The sequence below is a fragment of the Rhea americana genome, unplaced genomic scaffold (genome assembly GCF_003343005.1).
Source record: "Rhea americana isolate MKP2758 unplaced genomic scaffold, rheAme1 scaffold_96, whole genome shotgun sequence".
In the NCBI taxonomy this organism is placed as follows: domain Eukaryota; kingdom Metazoa; phylum Chordata; class Aves; order Rheiformes; family Rheidae; genus Rhea; species Rhea americana.
Genome location: NW_028187155.1, coordinates 1,053,021 through 1,077,069, shown reverse-complemented (window position 1 = coordinate 1,077,069; position 24,049 = coordinate 1,053,021). Strand labels below are relative to the sequence as shown.

At 43.2% G+C, this 24,049-nt stretch overlaps 1 protein-coding gene across 1 annotated transcript; it reads right to left on the bottom strand.

Moving 5' to 3' along the window:
* Positions 1 to 905: 905 nt before the first annotated feature.
* On the bottom strand, positions 906 to 23,609 carry DRC9 (dynein regulatory complex subunit 9). Its single transcript, XM_085325075.1, has 10 exons — positions 23,569 to 23,609; positions 19,370 to 19,517; positions 16,728 to 16,957; positions 15,360 to 15,488; positions 13,491 to 13,572; positions 6,360 to 6,521; positions 4,885 to 4,959; positions 3,004 to 3,135; positions 1,708 to 1,809; positions 906 to 1,169 (listed from the first exon to the last, which is right to left on the bottom strand). Exons 1-10 carry the CDS (start codon positions 23,598 to 23,600, stop codon positions 1,026 to 1,028), a joined length of 1,236 nt encoding a protein of 411 aa, XP_085181201.1. The 5' UTR covers positions 23,601 to 23,609; the 3' UTR covers positions 906 to 1,025.
* Between the last annotated feature and the right edge of the window lie 440 nt (positions 23,610 to 24,049).

Below are 24,049 nucleotides of genomic sequence, written 5' to 3'. Positions count from 1 at the left end.
CCAAACGCTTTCTGCTCGCGATTTCAGTCATTTTGCTTGAACTTAAGAACTTCTGGCACCGTTTAGCTTGGACGCGAGGACGTTTGGATGGGCCTCTGATAAAGCACACACTGATCAGAGGGAATGCAGCAGTTCGTATGGTTTAGCGGTCTCTCCTGCGTGGGAGTATCGGAAACCATCCGGCTCAGCCGCAGGGCTAATTTTGCTTCATGCACAAACCTGTATGTGGTTGACAGTAGTATCAGGAGAAAGAGGAGAAGGAGCTCCCCTCGTAGTAAAAAGAGGGGTGCAATGCTTCCCTCCCGCAGCTTCGCTCCCGGCCTGCTGGCTCATCTCACTGCACACAGATCTGGGCCAGGCTAGTGGGTATGGTGTCTGGCAGGAGGCTTCTCTGGGCCTTTTCTGTTGCTGCTAGCTGTGTTTGAAGGCATTCAGAACTAATTCTGTCTACATGCTGACACTTCACAGGACTGTGGGAATGGAAACCCGCAGGCTCTGGCTGCCCCTGTGTTTACACTGGGGATTGTCAGCAGTTTTCCCCTTGCTGATCTAAGACACCAGAGAAAGTGCTGCCTGGGCCTAGATTTGGGTGACTTGGCCGCTGTGCCTTGCTTGGAGCTGCCGCAGCCACAGAAAACATGAAACACTTTCACCATAGCTGATGCTCGGAGACAGGGACGGAGGGTCTCAGTGCCATGTGTCCAGTGCAGGTGAGTTACGGAGCTGTTAACAGGATTACACCCCACTAGCTGCAATGTTTCTGTAAAGAAGTTTGGGGGATACATGCTTTTACTGCTTAGATGCAGTTCCCCTTACTACTAGGGAAACGGTGTCTCTGCCATACAAAGACAGCTTCACAATCTTAAGAGTTACTCATGTTTCACCTTAACTGCATCTTCAAAATCTGAGTTCTTCAGAACAGCCCAAGCTCTTTATTTTGTTCTGTTGGACACACAGACAACAGAGCCCTGCCCAGCAGCAGCCCGGACTTCTGGAGCCTTGCAGCACCTCTGAGGCCAGGTTTCTTACCGCTTCTTTTTCTTTGCTTTGTATTTGTCCTTTTTCCCTTTGACTTTCTCCTTTGACAGCTGTCTCTCTAGAGTCTCCTTGAGGTCCTTGTAGCAGCCAAGGTTTCTGCGCACCATTGTACCTCTCCACCAGGCCTGCAGCTGGAAGTGGGAGAGAGGAAGAAAGGTGTTAGCCAGTGCTGCTCACTGGCACGGCCCAGGCAGTCRGTTTTTGGGATTCTGGGCACAGCACAATGGCCAGAGTATCTCTCCTCTGCTCCCCAGCTCGGGAGGGAACCCTGCCCCACGCAGCAGCAGTTGAGCCAATGCTTGTTTTGCTGAAGGCATCTGTGTGTGGCCTGCACTGAGGGCATCTGTTCCTGGTGCCCAGGGCACGAGAAGGGAATTGCCCTGCAACCCTCCCTCCCTGTGTTGCCCATGCAGTGAGGTTGTTGTGATGGGCAGGGCCCCAAATCAGTTGAGCAGCCTGGCTTTGCACCTTTAATTCCCCCCTTAAGCCCTCTTCAGCTAGCTGCTGGCCTTGCAGCAACAGAAGGGACAGGCTTTAACTGCCCCTTGCTTGTGCCACCCTACACTGGCCACCTTTCTCTGGATGTTTTCTAACTGAATGAAATCTGTGTAGATAATTAACTCCAAACTACTGTTGGAGCAACACTGCCTCCACTTTGCTTCCCTTTACCTTCAAGATGCTCTTCAGCTCCAGGGCATCCTGCTCAAGTTGTCTTCTTGCAGCCTCCTTTTCCACCCGGTCATTGATGATGACCTCCTCGAATGTCTGGCACTGGAAGATAGYGCAGGGGTGGCTCAGCAGATACAGTCCCTAAACTGCAGAGCCAGCCTGCAAGGCTTACTCTGCCCAGCAGGACAGAGTAGGACTCATCTGGACCCTGGTGCAAAGACTCTTCCTCTCTGGCTACCTTCTGCTCTCATCTCTGCTACCTGCTTTTCACAGCCCAGTCAGGGCCGCTCTGGCCCCTAGGCTGCAGTTTGGGTCCTCATCTCCTTTCATTTGATCTTTCCTCAACCCAGATGGCAAATGTTGCTCATTACTACCATCAGTATCCTAAGGCAGTGAGAGCTGCTGCCAAATTGAAACCTCTCATGGCCTGGGTATAATTATCCCCGTGATCCCGTGCTGTGAAATGGGTGTCTGATGGCTTCTCAGGCAACAGATGTTGGTGGAAGCCTCCCCCRCCCCCCGGCTAAGTAGCAGATGATGTAAGAAACATTTGGGACACAAGACAATAGTGCATGGGCTGAAAGACGATCCCAGAGCAGGGAAACGTCTAACTCGCTCCCAGCATCTCAGACCCACTGGCGATACGGAATAGTTACAAGTGAATTCCTTCTAGCTTCAAAGCACCCTGTTTTTTCTGCCCTATGCTGCCTGCTCTGCTGTGCCTGCATAGCTGTGATCGAAGCCAGCAGTTGACTGGGAAACTGATGCGAGGTAGGAATGCTTTTAACCTGCATCAGTTCCCTGATAACAAATCACTGTGCAGCTGTGAACATGTGTCTTCGGGAAGGGGTAAGAACTGCCCTTTCCAGTAGCAGGGCCTGTTCAAATGTTTAATATTAACGCACAGTCACAGCCTGTGGTATCTGAATGTTGCTAGAAGGAGCAAGCTTGTTCAGACTAAGGCAAGAAACCACAGTGAGGCATATTGATAGGATGAGACAATGTCTTTGCCCCTCACAAAGGCTGTCAGTAGCTTTCTAATTACTTGCTGATATTTTAAAATCACTATAGGGAAAACATCATCATCCTTCCTTGATGCTACAGGTAGCAAATGGAAGATTCCTACTCCATGACTGCCATCCCAAGACCAGTCCTCACTATCCAATCCTACACTTYTAGGTTATTGAAATGTTGTTTTCCATGTACATTATCTGAACGAATGAAGAGAATGAGGGCAGGAAAAAGCCAGGATGTAGTTCTGCATGGCTGAGCACGGAGATGCTGCTGCTGTCTTACCTCACTGGCAAGTCTCTGCAGCGTTTCCAAGTTATTTGCCTTTGATTCTTTTAGAGTGTTCAGTTCTTGGTCTTTAGCTTCTGTGTCCTTTTCATACTTGTCCATCCAGTATTCCAGCTTCTCTTCCACCTTCTGCCAGGGACAGAGTGGTGCTCAGCATGGTACAGGGAATGTACAGGGAAAGGTGTGCTGTTGTTATCAGGCCTGGTTTCAGGATGGTGGTAAGCGTCCCTTTAATTTTGCATAGTTAATATTTCCTCCCAAGCCTTGAAAGGATCAAAACGGTAGGACTAGTGATGAATTACTGATGGCTTGCAGCCCCCTCCCTGGGGGTCTCCATGGAAGCCAAAGCACAGGATTGGGGATGAAGAGACTTGGGTTGGGCTTTCTGAGTTGCATGAAGAATGGCAAARCATTAGGTTTTGTGCAAAATCTCAGTGCAATAAACAACTAGAAGACATTCTTTGTGTGTGTACGTAGGGAAGAGGGTTTAGGAACATAATTTGATAGTGAAAAAGCTTTGCATGATTCCCTAACCACTTTCTGGATTAAACTTAACACACCAGGGTAAAGTCCCGGGGGTGACTGTGGACTTGGCTTTGTCTCAGTTGTGAACAGGAGAGCGGGCGTTGCTGAAACAGCCGTGCAGACGACTTCCTCCCATTTGTGCATTACTTCTCCATAGTGACAACCATGATTGCTTGCATAGAAAAATTACACGATGAAAAATCATAGATATCATATAATGGTGAGGTTGGAAGGGACCTCTGAAGATCATCTTGTCCAACCCTCAGCGTAGCCCATACGGGGATTGAACCCGTGACGCTGGCATTAGCAGCACCACGCTCCAACCAAATGAGCCCCCTGCCCACACTCAATACCAATCTCATTGCAACATAAAACAGCTGGAAACACAAAAGAGATGGAGGACATGGTCATCCTCTTTTTTGTGGGCTGCTACAAGGCAACCCGATACTGTGTGAGAGTAMAGCGTGCAGTATGTACTGTGTACACACATACTGTGTATGGAGAGGCCTGTAGCTTGCCTTTGGGTAAAAGCCAAAAAGGCCATAACCTGCTCTTGGAAAATCCTCTCACTCTCTGATCAGAGTAAGGTTCTAGAATATGGAGAACACTAATTGCTCTGAAGATACAGCACTTTTTTGCTCTTAAATTTCATTTAAAATGATTTCTTTTTATTACATTTCACATTGGCACTGATGTTAGATATTCTGCAGCAGTACAAACTTTCTCCTGGCCATGTGGTTTGTGAGATGCTTACCAGTATTAAAGAATTTACTGTAATAGGCGCTGCTGTTCAGTGACAGGAAAATTGGCTGAACTTTTGGATCAAAAGCACAGTCATGCACGGTTGTTTGCAACTGAAGTCTGATGGAATAATTATGACTTGGCAAGTATCCAACCCTGTTTCTTTCTCAGATTAAAATAGGGCAAAATTGGTGAGCAGTTTGTGTTATTTCCTTCTTAATGCCCCCCCTGTATGCAACACTTGAGTCTGTGAAGCTGTTGCCTTACCTTTGTACTGTAACCCCCTTCACTGAGTTCCTGAAGGTCTCAGCTATTGCAAAGGAAGGTCTAGCCAAAATCTCAAATACCTGAATACAGCTATCATCTGGGGGAGGGAAAATCCAAAATACTTGAATAAAGAAACTAATCATTATGTGAACTATAACTTGAAGGAAATGTTCAAGGTAGCAAATCCCAAATTTGAGTGTTGAGGGAAAGTAGTAATTTTAATTGAAACAATCATGAACACGGTAAGTTTGATGGAGCAATAACTGTTTTTGTTTAGATACTAATTGATGATGTGATTTTTATTGGTTGCTATTTTAAGCAGTAACAGAAGACAGTTGTACGTACCATCTGGTGTTGCCTGAGGAAATTTTCAATCTCCATGTGGACTCTAATCTCCTCATCAGTTTTGCTCCTCAGCTTCTGTGATCAGCGCAGACAGAAAACGTCAGAGACSCTGCTAGTGCACATATGCGCTAACGCGCACACACACATGCTGCGCAGAGCTGAGCAGGTGCGTGAGCATGCAGGTGTGCTCTGTGTAGTCCACAGGTATTTTCCCTAGTGACAAAATGACATAGGCAGTCCTTGCCCCTGGGCCATCCTTGGAAAAAGGCCAACTAGATCAGAGCTTGATCAGTCCAAAAAGGACTCCTGCCAAAACAGGAGACTGGAAAAGTTTTCTAGACCAGTTCACCTTGTGGCTACACAAACAGCTCTGCTAGCATCACGTGCTGGGCAATCCCAGGAAGTAGGGCTGCTTAGGTTGCTAAAGAAATAGTCTCGTAATTCCACCCTTTGGATATGGTTACATGAATGTTTCTTTTGACAACTGTATTAGTTGCAGCAGTCCCTGCCTCTCGCCGTTGTCTCATGCAGCCCTGCCATCCACACAGCTCAGCTGTTTGCAGAGTCGTACAGAAAAGCAGTTGAAGAGAGAGAGATTATTATTTCTAACCTGGATGAGTTTCCTGATACAGTTCAAACAGCTGCATTGGTGACTGTGATGGACAACAGAAAGGGCATCTGGGGACAGAGGGAGGACTCGGGCTGCTTATCTCAGCACTGCCAGCAGATAAATAAATCTACATGAACTGCTCATAATTCACATAAATGCAAGAGATAGGAAATGGCCCCACCATTCTGCTTCCTGCCATGGCACTTCCCAGGTTCTCCTGTCACTGGGAAGTTCTAAAATGGAAGTGGAGCATGAATTTTTGTCATTAAAAATGAACAGGAAGAAAACTTTCATAAAAAAAAATAGATCATCTTAAATCGCTTTTTAAAGGAACAAAAAAGTAAAGTCCTGAGTCTCATTTGTCCTGTTTGAGATCTGTTCCAGAAATCATTCTATCCACATGATGGTTCCAGTGGCAGGCAGCATCCTGCCATCATCTAAACCCTCTGGTCAGCCATTCCTCCAGGGAAGAGAGCACCCAAGACAGCCACTCCTCTGTGATGAGGCCAAACACCAGCCCTGTTTTTTTTCATTTGTTTTTTGTTCATTCTACACTCCCATCCCTGCAGATCTGAAGAAACACTGCCTGTGAGATAAGCTTACCAGACTTCACCTTGTAATTATAAGGGGTGAGGAGATTTGCAGCTTTAAAGAAAAGAGGATGGTATGGTGTAAAAGAAAGGCATCAGATAAACTGAGGCATTGCTAGAACCCTAGGAAAGGAGGATTGTGCTGGGACAGGGACTGTTCCCAGTACAGTGCTGAGTCCCCTTTCTGTCGTCAGCTACACACAACCTGCTGAGAGTTGACTCTGTCCTTACTAGCTAAACGTTTCTTCCCGTAGAGGCCGTGAGGAAGGGCTTACCTCAGTTTCCTTCTCCAGCTCATTCCCTGCATTGCTGCACTTCTTCTGGGTTTGCTGGACTTGCAGCTCCGTGTTTTTCTTCACATAGCTGCTCTCCATCTCTGTTTTGGCCTTCACCTCTTGGAGCTGGTCACTGAGGAAGGCAATTATATTACTTCGTTCCTAATGGAAGAGACAGAGAGAGCACAAAAGCAACTCTGGAGCCTGAGCTCAGCTCACCATTTCTTATTCTCTCCGCTCCCTGATAAACTTGGCTAGAAGAGTCAAAGATGTTGGCTTCACACTTTCCCTGAATATTGCTGCATTTCAACCTGTGCTACAAAAGGAATCCATTCTTTGGATTATCTTTTTCTAGTTATGCACCAACTGTATAAACACAAACTTAGGAGCAGGTGGAAATGTAATCTTGACTTGCTCATATGTGTGAACTGTTCTTTCTTGAAATCTTCTCGGGTAGCTCGTGCCCATTTTGCTACAAAGGCATACACCCGGGGTGAGTAAGGAGACAGGARTGCCAAGGAAAAGCTGGCTGTAAGTTGTGAGTCTTCCTCACACCTTGTTTGGCGACTGAGCTGAGCTTTCCTGGGGCAGTCACGTCCCCAGGAGCTCCCCCACAGGCAAGAATCCCGAGCCAGCACGTCCCCTCTTCGTCACGCTTTCTGAGTGCACGCAGGAAGCAAAGTGCGTTTGCTTMATTTGAGGTTGTTTTGTTTACTCCTTTTTAATTAATTTCTTTGAGTAACAGATAAAATTTCATTAATCTACTAGAACTTGGAAGAACTGCCTATAAAATGAGACACACCAGACTTTGCATTAGGAGTTAAAAAGGTCATCAAACTCTCCTACGCAATTATGCAAGCCCCATCTTAATGCATCTGGTTTGGCTCCCAATGCCACATGCCTTTGACTGCTCCATTACAGCCTGTCTCTGCTTTCCTGTCATGCTATGGCAAGTCTGATATTCATCAGCTAAACCTTGCAGCTGAAGATGAAATACCAAAGTGCTGCCATTTAAATGTTTTGAAGCCCACATATCTTGTCTCTTGAAGCACCCTTGCATTCCTTAGCTGTGTAAACATGGAAAAATGCCACAGGAAAAAGCCAGCTCAATAGTGCTGTGTTTAAAAGCCAATGCAACGTGACTCATTTGGAAAGGTTTCCTTTTAAGAAGAGTTTGGAACAGTTAAAAGGAAAATCCTTCCCTCTGCATCTTTTGTCGGACATAGCTAGGAAGAGTAAAGTGTATTTAAAAGGCAACCAGGGGCCTTGGCTGATGTTGTTTTGTGGTTTTAAAAGTCATACATTCAACATTTTTTGAAGGTTTCCAAGTTCAGATATTATTTTACAGYCATATCATCATATGACTGCAGACAAACTACAGACATGACCTATTTATGTCCTGTTAAAGTTTTCTGGTAATGGCCTTTATTTTCCTCAGTGTGACACCTTGGTAGGGGTGATGGGAAGGGTTGCGTTCCTGTCTGGTAGACCTGGGAGGTGACTGTGCCACTTTGAGACTGGCTTCCTGTATGGTGGTRGAATCATGTCCAAATTGGGCTGCCAGAGACTGGTGAGATGCTAATGAAAAACACAATTTTTTTGTGGTGCTGAGGCTCAACCAATCCAAGCACTTCTGCTATCAGTGTGCTACTGCTATCTGCTAAGGATTTGAAAACAGGTCAGAAAAGAAGGGTTCAACCTAATCTATCAACTACTCGCATATCAGAGGAGTGAGGCAGAGCATGAAAAATTTACCAGATTATTTTCTTTCTTATTTCATATTTTGATAAAGTAGAGGGAAAAGTAGAGGGATGTTGATTCCAGAGCCTCAGGCTTCAGCTGGGATGGGAGCTCATCTGCTGTTTGTTTTCTTTGTTTTATGGCATGTTTGTGGTTTGGATTTGGTCCGTGGTGGTATAAATCATCTTCGTTAGAAGCAGGGAGTCTGGGGGCTTAGTTACACAATCCAAAGCAGACGGGAAGTGGAATACAATTGGTGGTTTATGGTAACGTATTTCACTTGGAGAGGGAAAGTCAACTGCAGGCATCTGAGCAGCTACTGCAGCCCAGCTGATGGAGCTGCAGAACTTAGGCACATTTGATATTAGGTTGCTGGTGATAAATACAGCGGCCATGCAAACCTGTAGGTAYCATCTGTGGAGTGTGCTGTTTCCTGAACTTTAGAGGCAGGCACTGGGAAAATGAGTTAGTATTTATTCTTTCTGGTTTATCATAGCAAAAGGACCAACCAGGACACAGTGTATTTTCATAGTTAATGCAATAAACCTTTGGGCTGCTTGTTCAGGATGATTTCAGCTTTGAATCTGCCAAACCAAAGATGAAAATCACACATTGYGTGTCCAAAACTATCACAGAGCTGGCAGAAGCCAACATCAAAACTTAGGAAACCCAGGAAACAGTCACCAAGAGCCAGTCTGCTCTGCAAGCAGGTAAGCAAGCTCAGCTTCTCCAATCTCTCAGCTCTCAGACATCGTCTCAAAGGCTGCTGTTATCTGGTGCCACAAGATTCTGCTGCACAGATCATGTTTGGCTGCAAAAGCAACTGTACACAGTTGGAGAGGGCATGCACACTCATGTGTTTTCATTTACTTTGATTTATCTCTCTCACAAGTGCCACCTAGATCTCTCAGCCCTTCCACAGCAACTAGAATTTACTTAAATGACAGCTGGTTACAAAACTAGCAAGCAGGAGTTAACAGTCTGTGGAATTCCTATGCGTAACCAGCAGCAGTCAARTAAGCCCCTGACTGCCACCAGCACACCGAGAGCCCTCCATTTGGCAAGTACTTGGCGGGGGGCAGGGGACTGGGTTTCGTGCCTCATGCAGGCAGCTAGCAAGCCTGGAGAGAGGCACGCTGCAGACAGCCCTGCTGCCTGCCGCCCTCGCTTCCGCACCGAGCACGCAGCAGCACAGCTCTTTCCACTGGCAGCTGCACTAGCTCAGTGTGCAATGCCTGAAGATATGCTTAGATCTACACACCTGCTGCAGCTTGGATTTGCTTCCCCTGAAACCAAAACGTGCAGCCTTGCAGATCACTTCAATCTCTGTCGTGGGTGGCAGAACATCCCTGTGCTGCACAGCCCCTAGAAGTGTTTCAGCCAAGGACTGAAAGTTCACCCAGCCTCCTGATTCAAAGATTTCCACRGCCCTCCTAGCTCACCCCCAGTCCCAACAACCGCAGGAGTGAGCTTTGCCATGTGTGCGGGGCAATTTGCTGGCAGAGGGAAGCCCCCCCCCCCACCAAGGGCAGTGACATTCTTGTCAAAAATCACGTCAGATTTGGAACTACTGCTTCGGCTCTGGGTTCCTGCTGAATTGCTSCTGCACTGCTTAAGGCTAGCGCGTTGCCAGTGGTACAGAGGGGGACCTTGTGCACACTGACTTGCGACGGAAGACTGTCCCCTCAGCACACTGAGCTGTCACCAAAATGTTGTGGCTGTGCTTGGCCATAATAATAAGAGTACAAAATTATTGTTTTAAGGAAATTATAAACTTTTACAGCAGAGTCAGCAGTGCTTGCAAGCGCTGTGAAATTCTAGATTATTTCTTGTTCTTAAAAAAAGAAAAGAAAAGAAAAAACTCCATATTAAATTCAAGTAACTGTTACTCTGTGAGATGGACTAAAAGAYTTTTTAATCACAAAAAGTTGGGAACTATAAAATAGAAGACAGAGCCTTTTAGGGGACTGTTCCCAAGGTGGTATCAAGTCCCCCAAGATCTCAGGACCACCACAAACCTCAYGCTTTCTGCTGCAATTGCCAGATACATTTCTCTAGCATGAGCATGTAGTACGTGTTAAAAACATTCCCCCGTAACACCTTATTGTACGCACTTGTGCTCCAGGAGGGGCTGAGAGAAGAAAAATATCACATTGCTAAAAGCACTACAGAAAGGCACACTAGTACGGCGGAGCTGGTAAGTTATGAGAACTCATATGGAATATAAGGTAAGGAGCCTTTTTCACTGGACTTTGGTATGTTATCCTGGTTTTCTGTCTGGTATGTAGCCTGCCATACTACTCATTGCTGTAAAATGATACCGTAACTTGCATACATGTATGGCATGAGTATGCCGCTAAATCTATAGGACCTATAAAGTTTCTGGCTTAAAGCAGGACTTTTAAAGTTTACATTTCCTAAATTTTTATGTTTAACTGTATAATCTTGTATGATAGGAACATGTTTCAAAATCTGTAGACTGTTAAYACTTGTTCAGGAAACCTGAGAAATTGATTATTTTTGTGCAAGCTAGAAAATGAGCACCGGAGCAGCAAACAACTCCTGCAGCCAAATTACAGGTGTTAGTGATGCTCCTGCACATGCAGAGGAGAAAGAACAAAACTAGCCTGTTAATTTCAGCACCATCAGAGAGATCAGTGTTTTCCAAAAGGAAAGAAAACAAAATAAATAAGAACACTTAGAATATGTGTTTCATTAGAGAGACAAATGAGCTAAGCAGGTGAATACAGYGTTAATTAGCATTGCATTAAGAGCTAGCAAGACTGAATATACAAACATACAAGCAWCGTGTGAAACAATGACCGTGTTTTTCTGGTTCCATGGTTAGATTTACTTGCTTTTGTTTTCTCACCCTCTACATTGGAGACAACTATGTAGGTTTTTGTCTAAAGATCTGTATATTATTGTTGTTGAAAGTACTCCAAAATTAGCAAGCTTTGGGTTTGTTTTTCATTAGTTGGCAGGGTGACAAAYCATGCAAGTGTCAGTAAAACTGCCTATGGGAAAATCATATACGAAGTGAATAGAAATTATTCTCCCTTGGAGGACACAGTGAGACACCATTATTTTTGGCACAGGAGGAAAGCAATTCTTGAAAGTAGTCTCGTCTTTGATTTGTTATAGCTGAAACCATAAGGAAACCCACAGAAGGACTTTTAACCTGGAAACATTAAAAAAAAAATCCTACATGAGTGCAGATCACACTTGATGAGGCAAAGCAAAAATCAAAATCACAGGAGGTATGTAAAGAAGAGAGGAAGAAGGTACCCTCAGTTTTGGGCCAACATATCTTCCTATGACTGCAAGAGCTAGGAGAGGTGCAAAGCARGACGGCGACAACTGCGAAGCCTGACCGCACAGTGCCAGGACATTGCTGCTAGTGTGAGATGGTAGTGGGGTGATTACAGCCTCCAATACACAAGACTCTGGAAAGGCATTAAAACAGAACCAGATACATATGCTGGATGCACAGATACTTTTTGGGAGCAGTGCACAAAAGGGGAGATGCCTCTTCCTATTACTTAGCTTGCGGAGCGGCGGACCAGAACTGCTCCTTCCGGTTGTGCTGTACACAGGAAGGCTCCCAGGAGCCATTAGCATCTGACAGAGAAGGAACAGCGTGCAGAAGCAAATGGACAAAATACAGTCTCTGACAATTTGCCAAACTGTTCAGCTTTTTTCATTTAACTGCCACACAGAGGTCAAGGAACTTTGGGGTTGTCCTGTAGGGCCTATAAATAGCTTCCCATCCCATTTCCATTGGCAGTAGGTAAGTATAAATTGAAGTACATATACAGTTCTGCTTCTCAGTCCTGGCTTTGACCTCTACATCCTTTAGATGTTTTGCCAAGCTCAAAATGTTCAAATCTCTAGGAAAAAATCTTCAGCCTTCATTTCTCTTTCAGTTCCCACAATTGTTCTTTCTCTGTGCATCTCATAACTTGCTAATTTTATGCTTTCTTCAGTGACTCCTCTCTTTTTTCTTATCTGTTAATGTCCACAGCTTTTTTCCGGAGTTCTTTCCATTCTGCTACCATTCCCAGTATACTTTATGCATTTCCAGAATCTCTGCTAGTASAAGATGACTGACCTAAATCTATTTTCTCACTCTGTACATTCCTGCTTTCTTCTCTGGAGTTCTAGTGTTTATTCAGTTACAGATATCTGCATATGTTTCCAGTGCCAATAGATCTTTTCCTTTCTTACAATCATCCTGTTATTTAAACTTTCCACTACAGTTGCATCCAGGCTGCCAACACAAAACCTTCATCTTCTATAAACTATACTTCACCAGTATATCACTGGCTTGAAATTCCTCTCAGTAGCCACYCATATCCTGGCTTGATTACTGTCTGCTCTTTTGCCCAAAGACAAAATTCAGCAATATCAATTCTTTCTGCTGATGTCCTCGCTATCCTCTTACTCACTACTGAATGAAGTGTCATATTCTTGTTCCTTCTTTCAAGCCTTGTATAGCTCTGGGCCTGCCCTTCTTTTGCATGTTTTTTATCATATACTCTTCCMCATCTCAGCAGGATTAAGCTGCATTTCCATATTTCCATACAGAACCATGTGTGCTTGTGCTCTAAAGCACGTATGCAGCAGTCTGAACTGTCTGGTAAGCAGCAAAGGGACTAGGGATATGCCATTCAATTGATCTGCATTTGTGCAGCAAGTCTGATGTGTTCAGAATGACCCAGATTTACTGTGCATGCGCAGACCACTTGCATAACACAGACAGAAGGGCTGAAGCTTTCCCAAAAGATCAAGTTTACAGTATATGTGCTGTAATATTGATCTGCCCTTGTGCAGGACTCCCATGTTTGGGATTTATCAATATCTAGAAGCCTGGAAAATTATATGAAAATCATGAAATTTTATCCAGATAAAATTTCCAGATAGAAAAACATGGTTTGACCGTATTTCAGCTCTGTCATTTTATTTCATTCTCACTTCCTTGTCTTCACACATTTTTCTGTGTCAGGTTTCATTTCTACATCCGTAAGCATCACAGTGTCTTAGATACTGCTATCTACAGCTAACCTATTCCTTAGTGATTGCAGCAGATGTAACAACACTCATGTCAGCGCTTTGCCCTTCCCAGCAGTGTACTGTGATTTGATCATACTCTCACAACTGTAAGCACTTTGAGCTCCCAGTTGTAAACCACTGGATAGTGCTCTTAAAGTCAGTAACAAGCATATTCAGAACAAAGATATTTATTGCTGTTGTTCTGCTTCTATTTTCCTGAATGATGAATTATTATATGTGCCACATGTCCTCTCATCCGCCTGCTACTGGTAGGCAGTGGAGGCAAGCTTGCTAACACACTTCCCCTCTGGCATGCTGCCCAGGGCTAAGTAATCTCACCTGAAGTTCCATTTCTGTTTCTTTCTTGACATCTTGCAGCTGTTGCTGGAGTGACTTTATCTCCTTCTTTCCTTCCTCCTCCCTGAAGGAAAATGGGTAAATGCAATCAAATTGAACAGAAAAGAAAGACAACAGCTGTTTGTTTAGGGAACTTTTGGTCTCCTGATATATTGCTGCTCCTAGCTGAATGTTACATCACTTACCCTGCTCACCCAGAGAGTTTGTTACAGCTGAACTAAAACAGTGCACATACAAGCTTGGCTTGCCTTTTAAAAACTACAGAGAACAAGATGCTTCCCAAGGCTTGGTAGCAAAAAAAAGACACAAATCTCTTCAGTTTGAGCCTCAGGGAGGCAGAGTGTTTGGAAGTCAGAAACTGAGATTCCTCATGAAAGCTGGTGACTTGGTAAGTAAATCTAGAAAGACCTGCCACAGACACTGAGCAAGGAGGATGGGACTGAAAGGGAAAATGAACCAAAAACCAGGGGATGTTCTTGTTGAAAACCTGGAGTAGACTCAAGGATGATGTGATTCCTATAGCAGAGAGTGACATTAAGTTATAGTTGACCATTAAGTGATCATTAAGTGACAGCTTCTATATTGCAGGCAGAAATCTCTCAGATTCTGTGCAGAAGAATGCCTAACCAGCAGACAGTGCCAAATTATTTAAGTTTTCTTATCTGTATGGAGAATATTTTTTTCAAAGCAAACTTAACATACTAATAAACAACAACAACAGCAAAAAACCTCTGTCTCAAATTCTCAGATCTGTCAAAGGATATGAATGAAGGCCAGAAACTACCAAGACATTTACCCATTTAAAATATTCTGCCAGAATATTCTAGGTCTTCTGTTATCTTATTTCACTCTCGGTGGGTTTTTGGGGTTTTTTTTTTACGTTTTTATGCTTATGATTTGGTCTGAAGCCTACTGTACTCATATCCCTTGATGGATCTGAGAATTTAAAACAAAGTTTTTAGRGTTAGGATTTTTTTTAAGTATGTGGATGCTCCACCATTGGAGCTGTTCCGCTGCAAGCCCTGATGCAGAGATGCAAAGGACTGCTTTCTTGAAAAATGAAGTAGGTTGGATTCATGCAAATCATGACTTGCTGCAGCTTTGCCATCAACCGTAAATGATGGGCCTGGGCTGCTCCACAGAACAAAGTAGCTTTAAAATGGTAAAAGGCACTTCTCTGTTGGCTGCCATTCCCTCTGACATGGTAGAGATTGAACCAGAACTCCCCATACTGAAAAAAAAAAAAAAGAAAAAGCCCTAGTGCACAGAAGTTTGGGGTAAGGAGTCCCTGGTTTGCAGATCAGATTATAAGAAATCTTTGCCCTGTAAGACTGGGGACAGAAGAGGATCTACAGTGCAATAATGACTGATGGATTAGTCTGAAATAAAAGAACTGCCTCTGTCACCATCTGTGACAGCCCTTCTCTGCTAGGGAAAAGGGCACATGTTAGCATATGGACCAGAGCAAATCCTCTTAGGCATCACATAACCTAAAAACTGTATGTCGCTGGCCTTGGCTTGAACAAAACCCCTGCTGCTTTGGCTTTCACTGGGGACAGGAGTTAAAGATCTGGGAACTCCTACATCACATTTTAGTTGATATGGGGCTGGCATTTGTGTTAATACAGACACTGGTGTCTAATGTGGTGAAAGCCTAGGTAATTCCTACCTCAGGCCAATATCAGAACCATCAGTTATTTCTCTCTGAAGGGGAAAGAAATGCAGTTTGTAAAGCAGTCAAAACAATTCAGATAGAAAAAAACTGTATCTGATCCTTTTCAGCATGTACTGAAGGGTAATGGGTTTTGGCTCTGAGCAGTTAAGGAGAAAAGTACTGAATACAACTCTAACCTGATAAGGATGTCGTGCAACTTACTCTTCTTTGCCTTCTCTCTCTCATTAGCTTCTGATAAGCTATTAAATGTTCCTGATTCCTGCATCTTTATCATAGTGCTTGTAATTACATTGCTTGCATACTGCCTGCCAGGAAGAACCAACAGGAACACAACATCAATTTACAGGCATATTCTGGTATTACAGTGACTAACATTGTTATCCATTATTGTTCACAGCTAAAAAGCTAAAGAAGTGCAAGATCCTATTTCTCTTCCTATGTCCTATCAAACCCAAGAGTGCCTTGCCCATAGTGCCTGCCACTTGTACTTATGAGGAACTCTGTATTAGGAGTTGGTCGAAGTTTATAACTTAAAAATGGACAACATAACTGCCCTGAACACTTTTCTAGGAAATGGCAAAGGGGCACAAATATATCCGTGCTGCGCTGCCATCAGGATGAAGGGCTGCTGGTCYGCAATAGTGATGACAGCTAGGTGGATCTGGGAACATGACGGCAGAGGAAAGGGAATGGGAAGTAGGTGAAACACTGTGATGCAGAGGAGTGTGTGTATGGAATGGATCCCAAAATATCTCCAAACAGTCCTAAGCTTATCTTTACAAACACATAGGCTTACCCAGCTTGTTGAATTTCATKGTGCATGAGGTATTTATATTTTAGCTGCGTTTTCCTCATTTCTGTGGGGATTTTCTTTAAGTCCTTTGTTGAAATAACATTAAAGGACAGAAGCTAGTATTCAGAAAAACACATGCTGAATGCTCAGCTCCCAAATCTGTAGTTTAAATCAAAGACTGCTGGTATTTCTATAAACTGAGGCACTTGATTAGGTGCAGAAATAAAATTTATTGAAAAAAATAAAGGAAGTCTTAGGCCTTTATATATGTTATCTGTTCTGTAAAGGAGAAGGCTTTACCTGCAACAGAGGCTGTGTGAGCCCTCAGGAGTAACTGAGTTCTGGACACAATGCTCAGCTGCTGCTTTGCCTGTACATACCTGCTAGGGGAACCTGACTCAAGAYATTAGAACATCAGTGCTGGCTGGTTCCAAGGATGAATGCTGGAAAGACCATCAGTCTGAATTCCACCCAAGYAACCATTATCAACTGGTAATATTTGTGACTCCATCGGAAATAAATTGATTGTCAGTACTTGGCATCCAAAGGTAAGCAAAGGCCAGCACTGAATAAGCTGTGAAGTCAGACCCCACTGCTCTCTTTACAGATACACAGTCTCCCCAGGCCAAGACTGAGGTACACCAGCAGTGAGAGAGGGGGAAGACTGTATTTTTGCTTTCAAGAGATAGATGGTGAACTTCACAGCTCCRAGCGTCTTCTACTAGAAGCACCATGTTTGTGCTTCACTCACCTGTCGGCCTGAACTTTTCTGAGGTTATCTGCAGATACAGTTCTGTGTTTCATGGTCCTGTTGAAAAGATGATGGGGCCTTTCTAGATCCCTGATTTTCTGCAGCTGCTGCTGGAGTTCACTGTTTTTCAGGGACTTGGAGGTAACTGCTTCCCCGCAGACAAGTTCCTGATACTTAATGTCCAACTCCTTCTGGGTTTCTATGATTTCCTTTATTTCCTGGCTGTCAGTCTAAAAGGGAATGAAGAGACCTGCTTGCACACTGGGCAATAGAAATAAACCTTCTGCAATATTATGTGAGAGGAAGAAAAACCTAAATTAATAACAAACTTGAATGAAACTCTACAAAGAGCAGTTGATATAGTATATTACATTCTACAAAGAGTAGGACAGCAGGAACAACTATCTTGTTTAGCTTTAAGCACACAGTGTAGGTTTTTTAAAGTTTATGGGATCAAAAGGGGCTGTTGCAGTCTGACTGTCTTAGACAGGCATCTCGGCACAGCATGAATCAGCCCCTGGAAGTGTCTGACTCACCACTGGCTATGAAGGGAGTCTAGATGACAATATGCTTAATTTCTGAACGGTTAAATTTACATTGAATGAATCCCATGCAAAATATACTCAGACCAATGAAAATCACATAGTCAATTAAAAAAAAAGAGGAATAAATCAGTATGCTGTCAATGGTTGTACTTCAGAAAGAACTAATTTTGGCAAATAAACTGCTTGAATACTCTGACAGGTGCCTTATAATTTCTGAGGAAAGTTTAAGACAGACCATGAACTGGATTGACTGTAAATAGTAGGGACTTAAACATGAATAATTATGAAATAACTACAAAACAGCAAGGAGTTCATAAATTGCTCATGGTGCCCTTCAGCATAGTCTCCTAGCTGCTTATCTGCTACTAGTCATTTGCCCAAAATTCAGCAGATGGAAACTGTCTTCTTCTGGAGGATATACTGCATGAAGCAGTTTGCAAGAGTCTCAGATTTAGAAAGTTAGTGAGATGCTGGCCAACACTGACTAACTCTCTCAAAAATATCATTAACTGAACTTTAAAGTGTCAATACATGAAACGTCAGTCTATGAAATTGTCATCAATCTATTTGACTGACAGAGCTCCAGCAGCATGCAACTTGCTTTTGYAAAGATAGGTCTTTTGCAAATACATTGATAACAGACAAATGTAAACAGAAGATCAATGTGGAGTGGAAAATACGGAGCACTGGAGTTAGTCGTATGTACCTTCCTTGAGCCACATTTTGTCTCTAATTTGTTCTTCCTTTTTTTTTTTTTTTTCCAGCTTTAAGGACCTAACTGTGACTTACAGTCTATGAGAAAAGTATATTTAAAGAAATTACTTGAAAACAAGAGTCTGTGCCTGCAGGTAAAAATTAAATGGTTTTCTATATCATTTGAGTGTACCTTTAGTAGGCCTGTCAACCTGAGTCTGTATGTCTGGAGGAGAACAACTCCTACCATCCTAGGCATACTCTCTTTCCACATATGCTTGCTGCTGACACATCAGAGTTTTCTCACTCAGGTCTGTGAGGGAAAAGCACCCTGTTGAAACAAGTGAGCCAGCTCACAGTAATCTTTTAAGGGGAGGAGTGCCCTCTGTTGCATAGTTTTAAGCATTGTTCATGCCCTGAATTCACTGTAGCCTCAGCTTCTGCAGCTTTGCGAGGGATTTCTTGAAAAGAAGGTAGTGAGGAAAGGAAGCATGTGGAAGACTGAATATTGTTTTACTCCTACTCTCACATTCGGAGATAAAATGTTAGACACAGTGAACAGCATTAGATGTGATAATCCAGATCCCAGTCACTTATTCCCAGCATGGTCACACATTTTTTTCTATTTTCAGTTCCTCTTCTAAAGGAAGCTTTAAAACATGCTTATCCTAGAAACAGATTGCTACCTCAATTAAAAGTTAACATATGAGAACAGAGCTTAGAACCATTTACCCCAGGATGGTCCCATCCTATTTCTTACACTTATCATGTACAAGTACCATGACACCTACCTCCACAGCACTGACCTCTAGGGGTTCTTTGCTCACCTTTACGCCTCTGCCCAAACCTGCTCAGCTGTGACACCTATTAGAAATAAACTACTTCGTAATGGCAACTGAGAATGGATAAACAGTAATGCATTTCAAAGTGGAATTTTTCAAACTTGATTGTCTGCATAGACAAGTCTAGACTATGAGGGACTAGTCTAGACTAGTGGGGACTGGAGAAGCTCGGTTYTGAGTACTTTTAAAGATCCTGTTCTTTTGTGCTTTTGTCATAGCTATGTATTTATGCAAGGGTCTAGATGCATTTTGTTTCTTTCTCCCTAATCTTTTGCATGTCATCTAACTGCCCAGATTTTAAAACTGTAAGCCCARGAACCTTATCTTGGGTCACTAAGGTCCTTTGCACAAGCCTTAACAAGGACTTCTCATTAGTGCTGCACTATAAATACTAAAATAGGTCATGCATGCATTTTTATTGCATTTCTTCACCAAAAGGTCATGGAGCAGTCTGCAAAGAAAGTATCTGAGTATATTTTTAAGTGCTGATAGAAGTTAAGACATAAAACTAAACGAAGAAAAATGAAAGATATTTTTAAAGAGTGAGGATAGAGGCACATACATGGCTGATGTCTGCCCTGCCCTCATATGGAACTGGCATGATATATCCAAGAATAGAGAGCTGATCCACACAATTCTCCAGTACAGCAGTAAACCGCAGAGCTTCCAGATGAGTGAATCTTTCCATTTCTTTAGTCTCTGTGTTCTCGCTAGAAGGAAAGACAATAGATGCCAATGAGAAAGATAGTATGGTGTTAGTAACAGTAGTGTAAACTGAATGTAGACCTGAAATAGCCTTATTTGTAGGCTTTCACATACTTCCCTAGCTTTGTTTATAGCCTTTCATAGACTGTTTATAAGAAAAGGCATGCTCTGCTGATGGCTGCATTCAGGCACAGTGGGAATGTTTAGCTTTCACAGAACAAAGTAGGTCCTGGTCCCTCCTGCAGTAAGYCTGGAAGACAGGCTAAGAAGGGAGCAAAGCTGGAACGCACAAACTGGGTGAGGTGGCCTCACTGTTCAGCTCAAGGTGGAGTAGTGCTTCACGCTGGACTTTGTTCTTCAGGAAAGAATGAAATGAAGGCGACTTAAAAAAAAAAAAAAAAAAACTCTTCTGTAAAACCTCAGATGGTGAACCTTTCCTCTTTCTCTAATCATTCCTCGTTAGTACTGCATAACCTTAACCTTATTATGGTCCCATCCTCCTCAGGAGGAACTGCTGTCAGCTTAGCACTTCGAAAGACAGACAAAAATGGGCTGAGCAAACTATTTTTAACCTTCTAGTTTCTAAAAATTTGCAATTCAGATGTGAAACTGCTCTAATGTACACTTAGGCATCCCCTTGCCTTGCTGGCAAATGCAACATTGTGAGAGTACATGCAGGGAAGAGTGGAAATTCATTATTAATCCAAGTGTAACTAATCCATTTTCACTTCCTGATTTAGAAAAAAATGCATTAGAAAACACCTACACACACAAAAAAATGAGAAATTATTTGAGTTCTTTTAAGAGTTTTTTTTAAGCCGTTGTACAGTCCCTCCAGGCCCTGTACTCAACAAAACAAGGGACTGCTTGTACTGCACCTAACACAATTGGAATATGAGTGAGATTCTGAATATCATTACAGTAGAAACATCAACATTACTAATAAAACCTTCATTTGGCTGCTATACCTACAGCTGGATTTGTGCCATCTTTAAAACATTGAATAAACACATTCTAGGTCTGCAAAATATTACAGACCAATCTGCAAGTATACCAAGGAGATGTATCAGATAATGCCTGTCAACATGATTAACAGGATAAGAGATAGCTATATTCTATGAAAATTAAAGAGGTTTAGATGCAAGCACACGTTGGATCACAGAGAATCAGTGATTTTTCTGAAGCAACTTTCCAGAAAAAATATTTACTGTGACATCTCAGATACTGTTACTACTACTGTTTGTCCTCATCCTTCTCTTTTTTTGAAGAAAATACAGTAATTTACAATTAGAACATAAAATTAATTTCACTCAGGCAGAAAGTAAGTGTCACTTTACAGTCCAGGTCTATTAGGCATCTGTTAGTGTCACAACAGGTACAACGATGTAAAAAAYGTTGTATTTCCATATATTTATTTTTTGATGTCTCTGTTTCTTGGAGTAAGTTCTTTAACAGAATCGTATTGAATTGGTCTGTCCTTTGTAACAGAAAATGGTTTTTCTTGGGCATAAGAGTAAAACTAGAAAGCCTAATATGTCAGTGGCAATCTTTTCCATGATAGCTACATGTACAGTCAATGAGAATGGAACTTGTTGCTTCTTTTAGCCTAGTCCTGTTTCTTCAATTACTTGAGTAATATCGCAGAATGATGTAAGACTACCAGGTACACAGTTTCATTTAAGGTTTCTTACAAGAATTTCTGCTATGAGTGGGGAGCATGTGGTAGACGAGAGGGCTCATGACGGCACAGCTCCAGTGTGAGGAACCAAGAATAATGCAACGTGCAGTCTATGACGAAGCAGACCTGGTATTTTCAGCAGATGCAAAAAAATATCAGTGCCACTGTATAAGGCACAAATAAGCCTCAGATAAGGCATTGTGCATGTTTCTAGTCATTTGTGTTCAAAAACATGCAGAAACAGAGGAAGACTAGTGGGGTGATCAGGGGAACGGAGAATCTGTTTTAGAAGAGGTTAAAAGAATTGAGGAGTGTGATTACTCTCTGTAAATAYACTTGAAGGGTAGACTAGGGAGGGATAGAGCTATTTAAGTTAAAAGATAATACTGGTACAAGGTTAAAGGACTGTAATTTCCTCATGAATACACTTAGCCAGGCAATTATGATAAGRTTGCTAACTTTCAGAAGGATGAAGTTCTGAAACAGCCTTTCAGACAAGAAAATGGCAGAGGCATCCTAAATTATTTTAAGAACCTTGCTAAAATCATGGCAGGAAAAGGTAACAGCGAAGGAATGACTCCAAATTTTTTCAGTATGTTTACTATCCTTTCTATACTGTTTATGTTTATTTAAATAGYTAATCTCATTCTTTAGGCTTTTGATCATCACTTATGACCTAAGGAACTGATTTCCTCCCTTTGCTTCTTAGATTTTTTTCTTTCCTTTCTCTGAATTATAAGAAATTTGCTACAGCTTAAGACAAGAATCTAATAAAATAATTAACTAATGGWTAACTAATAATCCACTTAAAAAGTAATAAACTTCACTTTTCTTTTCAGACTTGGAATTAATTTAATAGTAGAAGGGGAGATGCAAGTTCATCTGATTTTTACACAGAAAAATTCAAACATTTCTCTCCACAGTTAACAGGCAYTAGTTAATTGTCGTGTAAATTTGTTTTCCCCATTTTTTAAGGAAGTATGTGATATTTTGGGTCTCAACTACATGAGAATAGTCTCTTACATTTTCAACCCCAAAAAATAAAAATATGGTGAAAAAAGATTTCTTGAGAGAGCTGTGACAGATGATTAAAACAGCATTTTTGAAAGAAGAAATAACACATACAGCTCTCATAGGAAAAAGTGACTTATTTGGAAACAGCATAGGATGCAATAGCTTTTCTCTACCTCATCAGCAACTTCTGTGCAGAAGAGAATTAACTCAAGATATTTATGTGTTTCAAGAAAACGTACAGCTGGAATGTAATGTTTCTCTAAGCCTGCTGGTTTGTTCGTCTTATATATTTCCTCTTATACCCGTACAGTCAGCAGACGCTTGTGCCAAGCCAGTAAGCTCTGCCTCGTTGACTTGGATGTGAGAAGGAAACCGCTGGGGCATTTAGAACCACTGCAAATAGTGAGCTGCTCTCACTGGATTTCAGCATTAACGCAGTGCCCACAGACTATCCGGATTCATTGATCTTAATCACTGTACTTTGCTCAGCTCCTTCATTAAACTCCAATTAAATTCAAAGCTGAGCATGTCACACCTCCTTTAGCTCTGTTTTGCAAATATATAAGTAAAGTGAAACTTCTGAGTCCCTGCAGTGACAACAGCTGGGCCATAAATCGTATCTTAGTTTTTACTGAACATTGGCTATTAGGCAAGCAAAACAGTTGTGGCCTTACTAAACTCTACCACTACAAATGTTAGAAAATTAGATGCTCATTTGAAAAATAAAATAAAAGAAAAAAAAAGAAAAAGAAAACTTGATAAAGTAATCTTGGTTTTGGCTTTAAGATACAATTCAGGCTTCATTCTGCCTGTAGAGAAACACTTTCAGCTCCTGCTCTCTGAGGCTGTACTGATGGGAACCTAGGAGTTGGCGCAAAGAATAAAAGACATTGTACTGCTCTTAGCTGTCCATYCCATATAGGCCTTAAAGTCTGTCTGGGACAGGAAAAGATCAGATTCTGGGAACATTTATTGTTTGTGGCATCAGTAATGTTGGAAAACGGAGTGTTTCCACAGTTAGTTTATTCTCTCTGACCAGAGAAGTTCCTAGCAGGCCGCTCAATACTATCAAGGAAGCGGGTACATCAGGGAGYGTTACTTCGCTCGCTGCCTCTTCCTCCAAGCAGAAGCCAGGGGAAGATGCTGGGGAGTCAGGACACCCCATCCCCTCTCCCCTCCTCCTTCCCGGTTATTTCATCTAAGATTCCTGCTTATACACGCTCCCAAGGTATTGAGCGCTGCCACCCCGGCCCAGCCATGCGCAGATATACTTAATTTTCTAATGGGGTCATGATCCAATTCCTCAGGCCAGGTTAGGCCAGACCCCCCCGGCCTGGCCCGGCCCGGCCCGGCCCGCCGCTCACCGGGGCTCCCGACCCGCGCCGTCCGTCTCCATGGTGACCACCGGGGGCCTTGCAGGGCTGCCCCGGTGGGTGCCTGAAAGGCGGAGTGAGCTAACCATCACCACCAAATTTCGGCYCGTTGGAGAAAAAAAGCGAGTATTGGGGTGAGGAAGGGGCGCTTGATGGTTTACAACCGCTTGCAGCGTCTTAGTTTTCTCCGCTCGGCCGGCGCCATGGCCGCCCCGCAGAGGTCCTTCAGGCCCATATCCCGGCAGGCCGGGCGCTGCTTCYCTCTTTCGCCGCCATCTTGGCTGGGCGCCGCGGGGGTGAGGCGGGGAGCGGCGGTTTGGGCCAAGGCCGGGGCCGGGGCCAGGTTCCCCCCGCCGTGGGGCCGCCAGCGGGCGCGGGCCGCTCGGGGCGCCGGGCTGGCGCCGAGCAGAGGCGGCGGCGGGTGGGATGGCGCCGATGCGCGGCGGATGGTGCCGGGCGGCGCTGGGAGCCC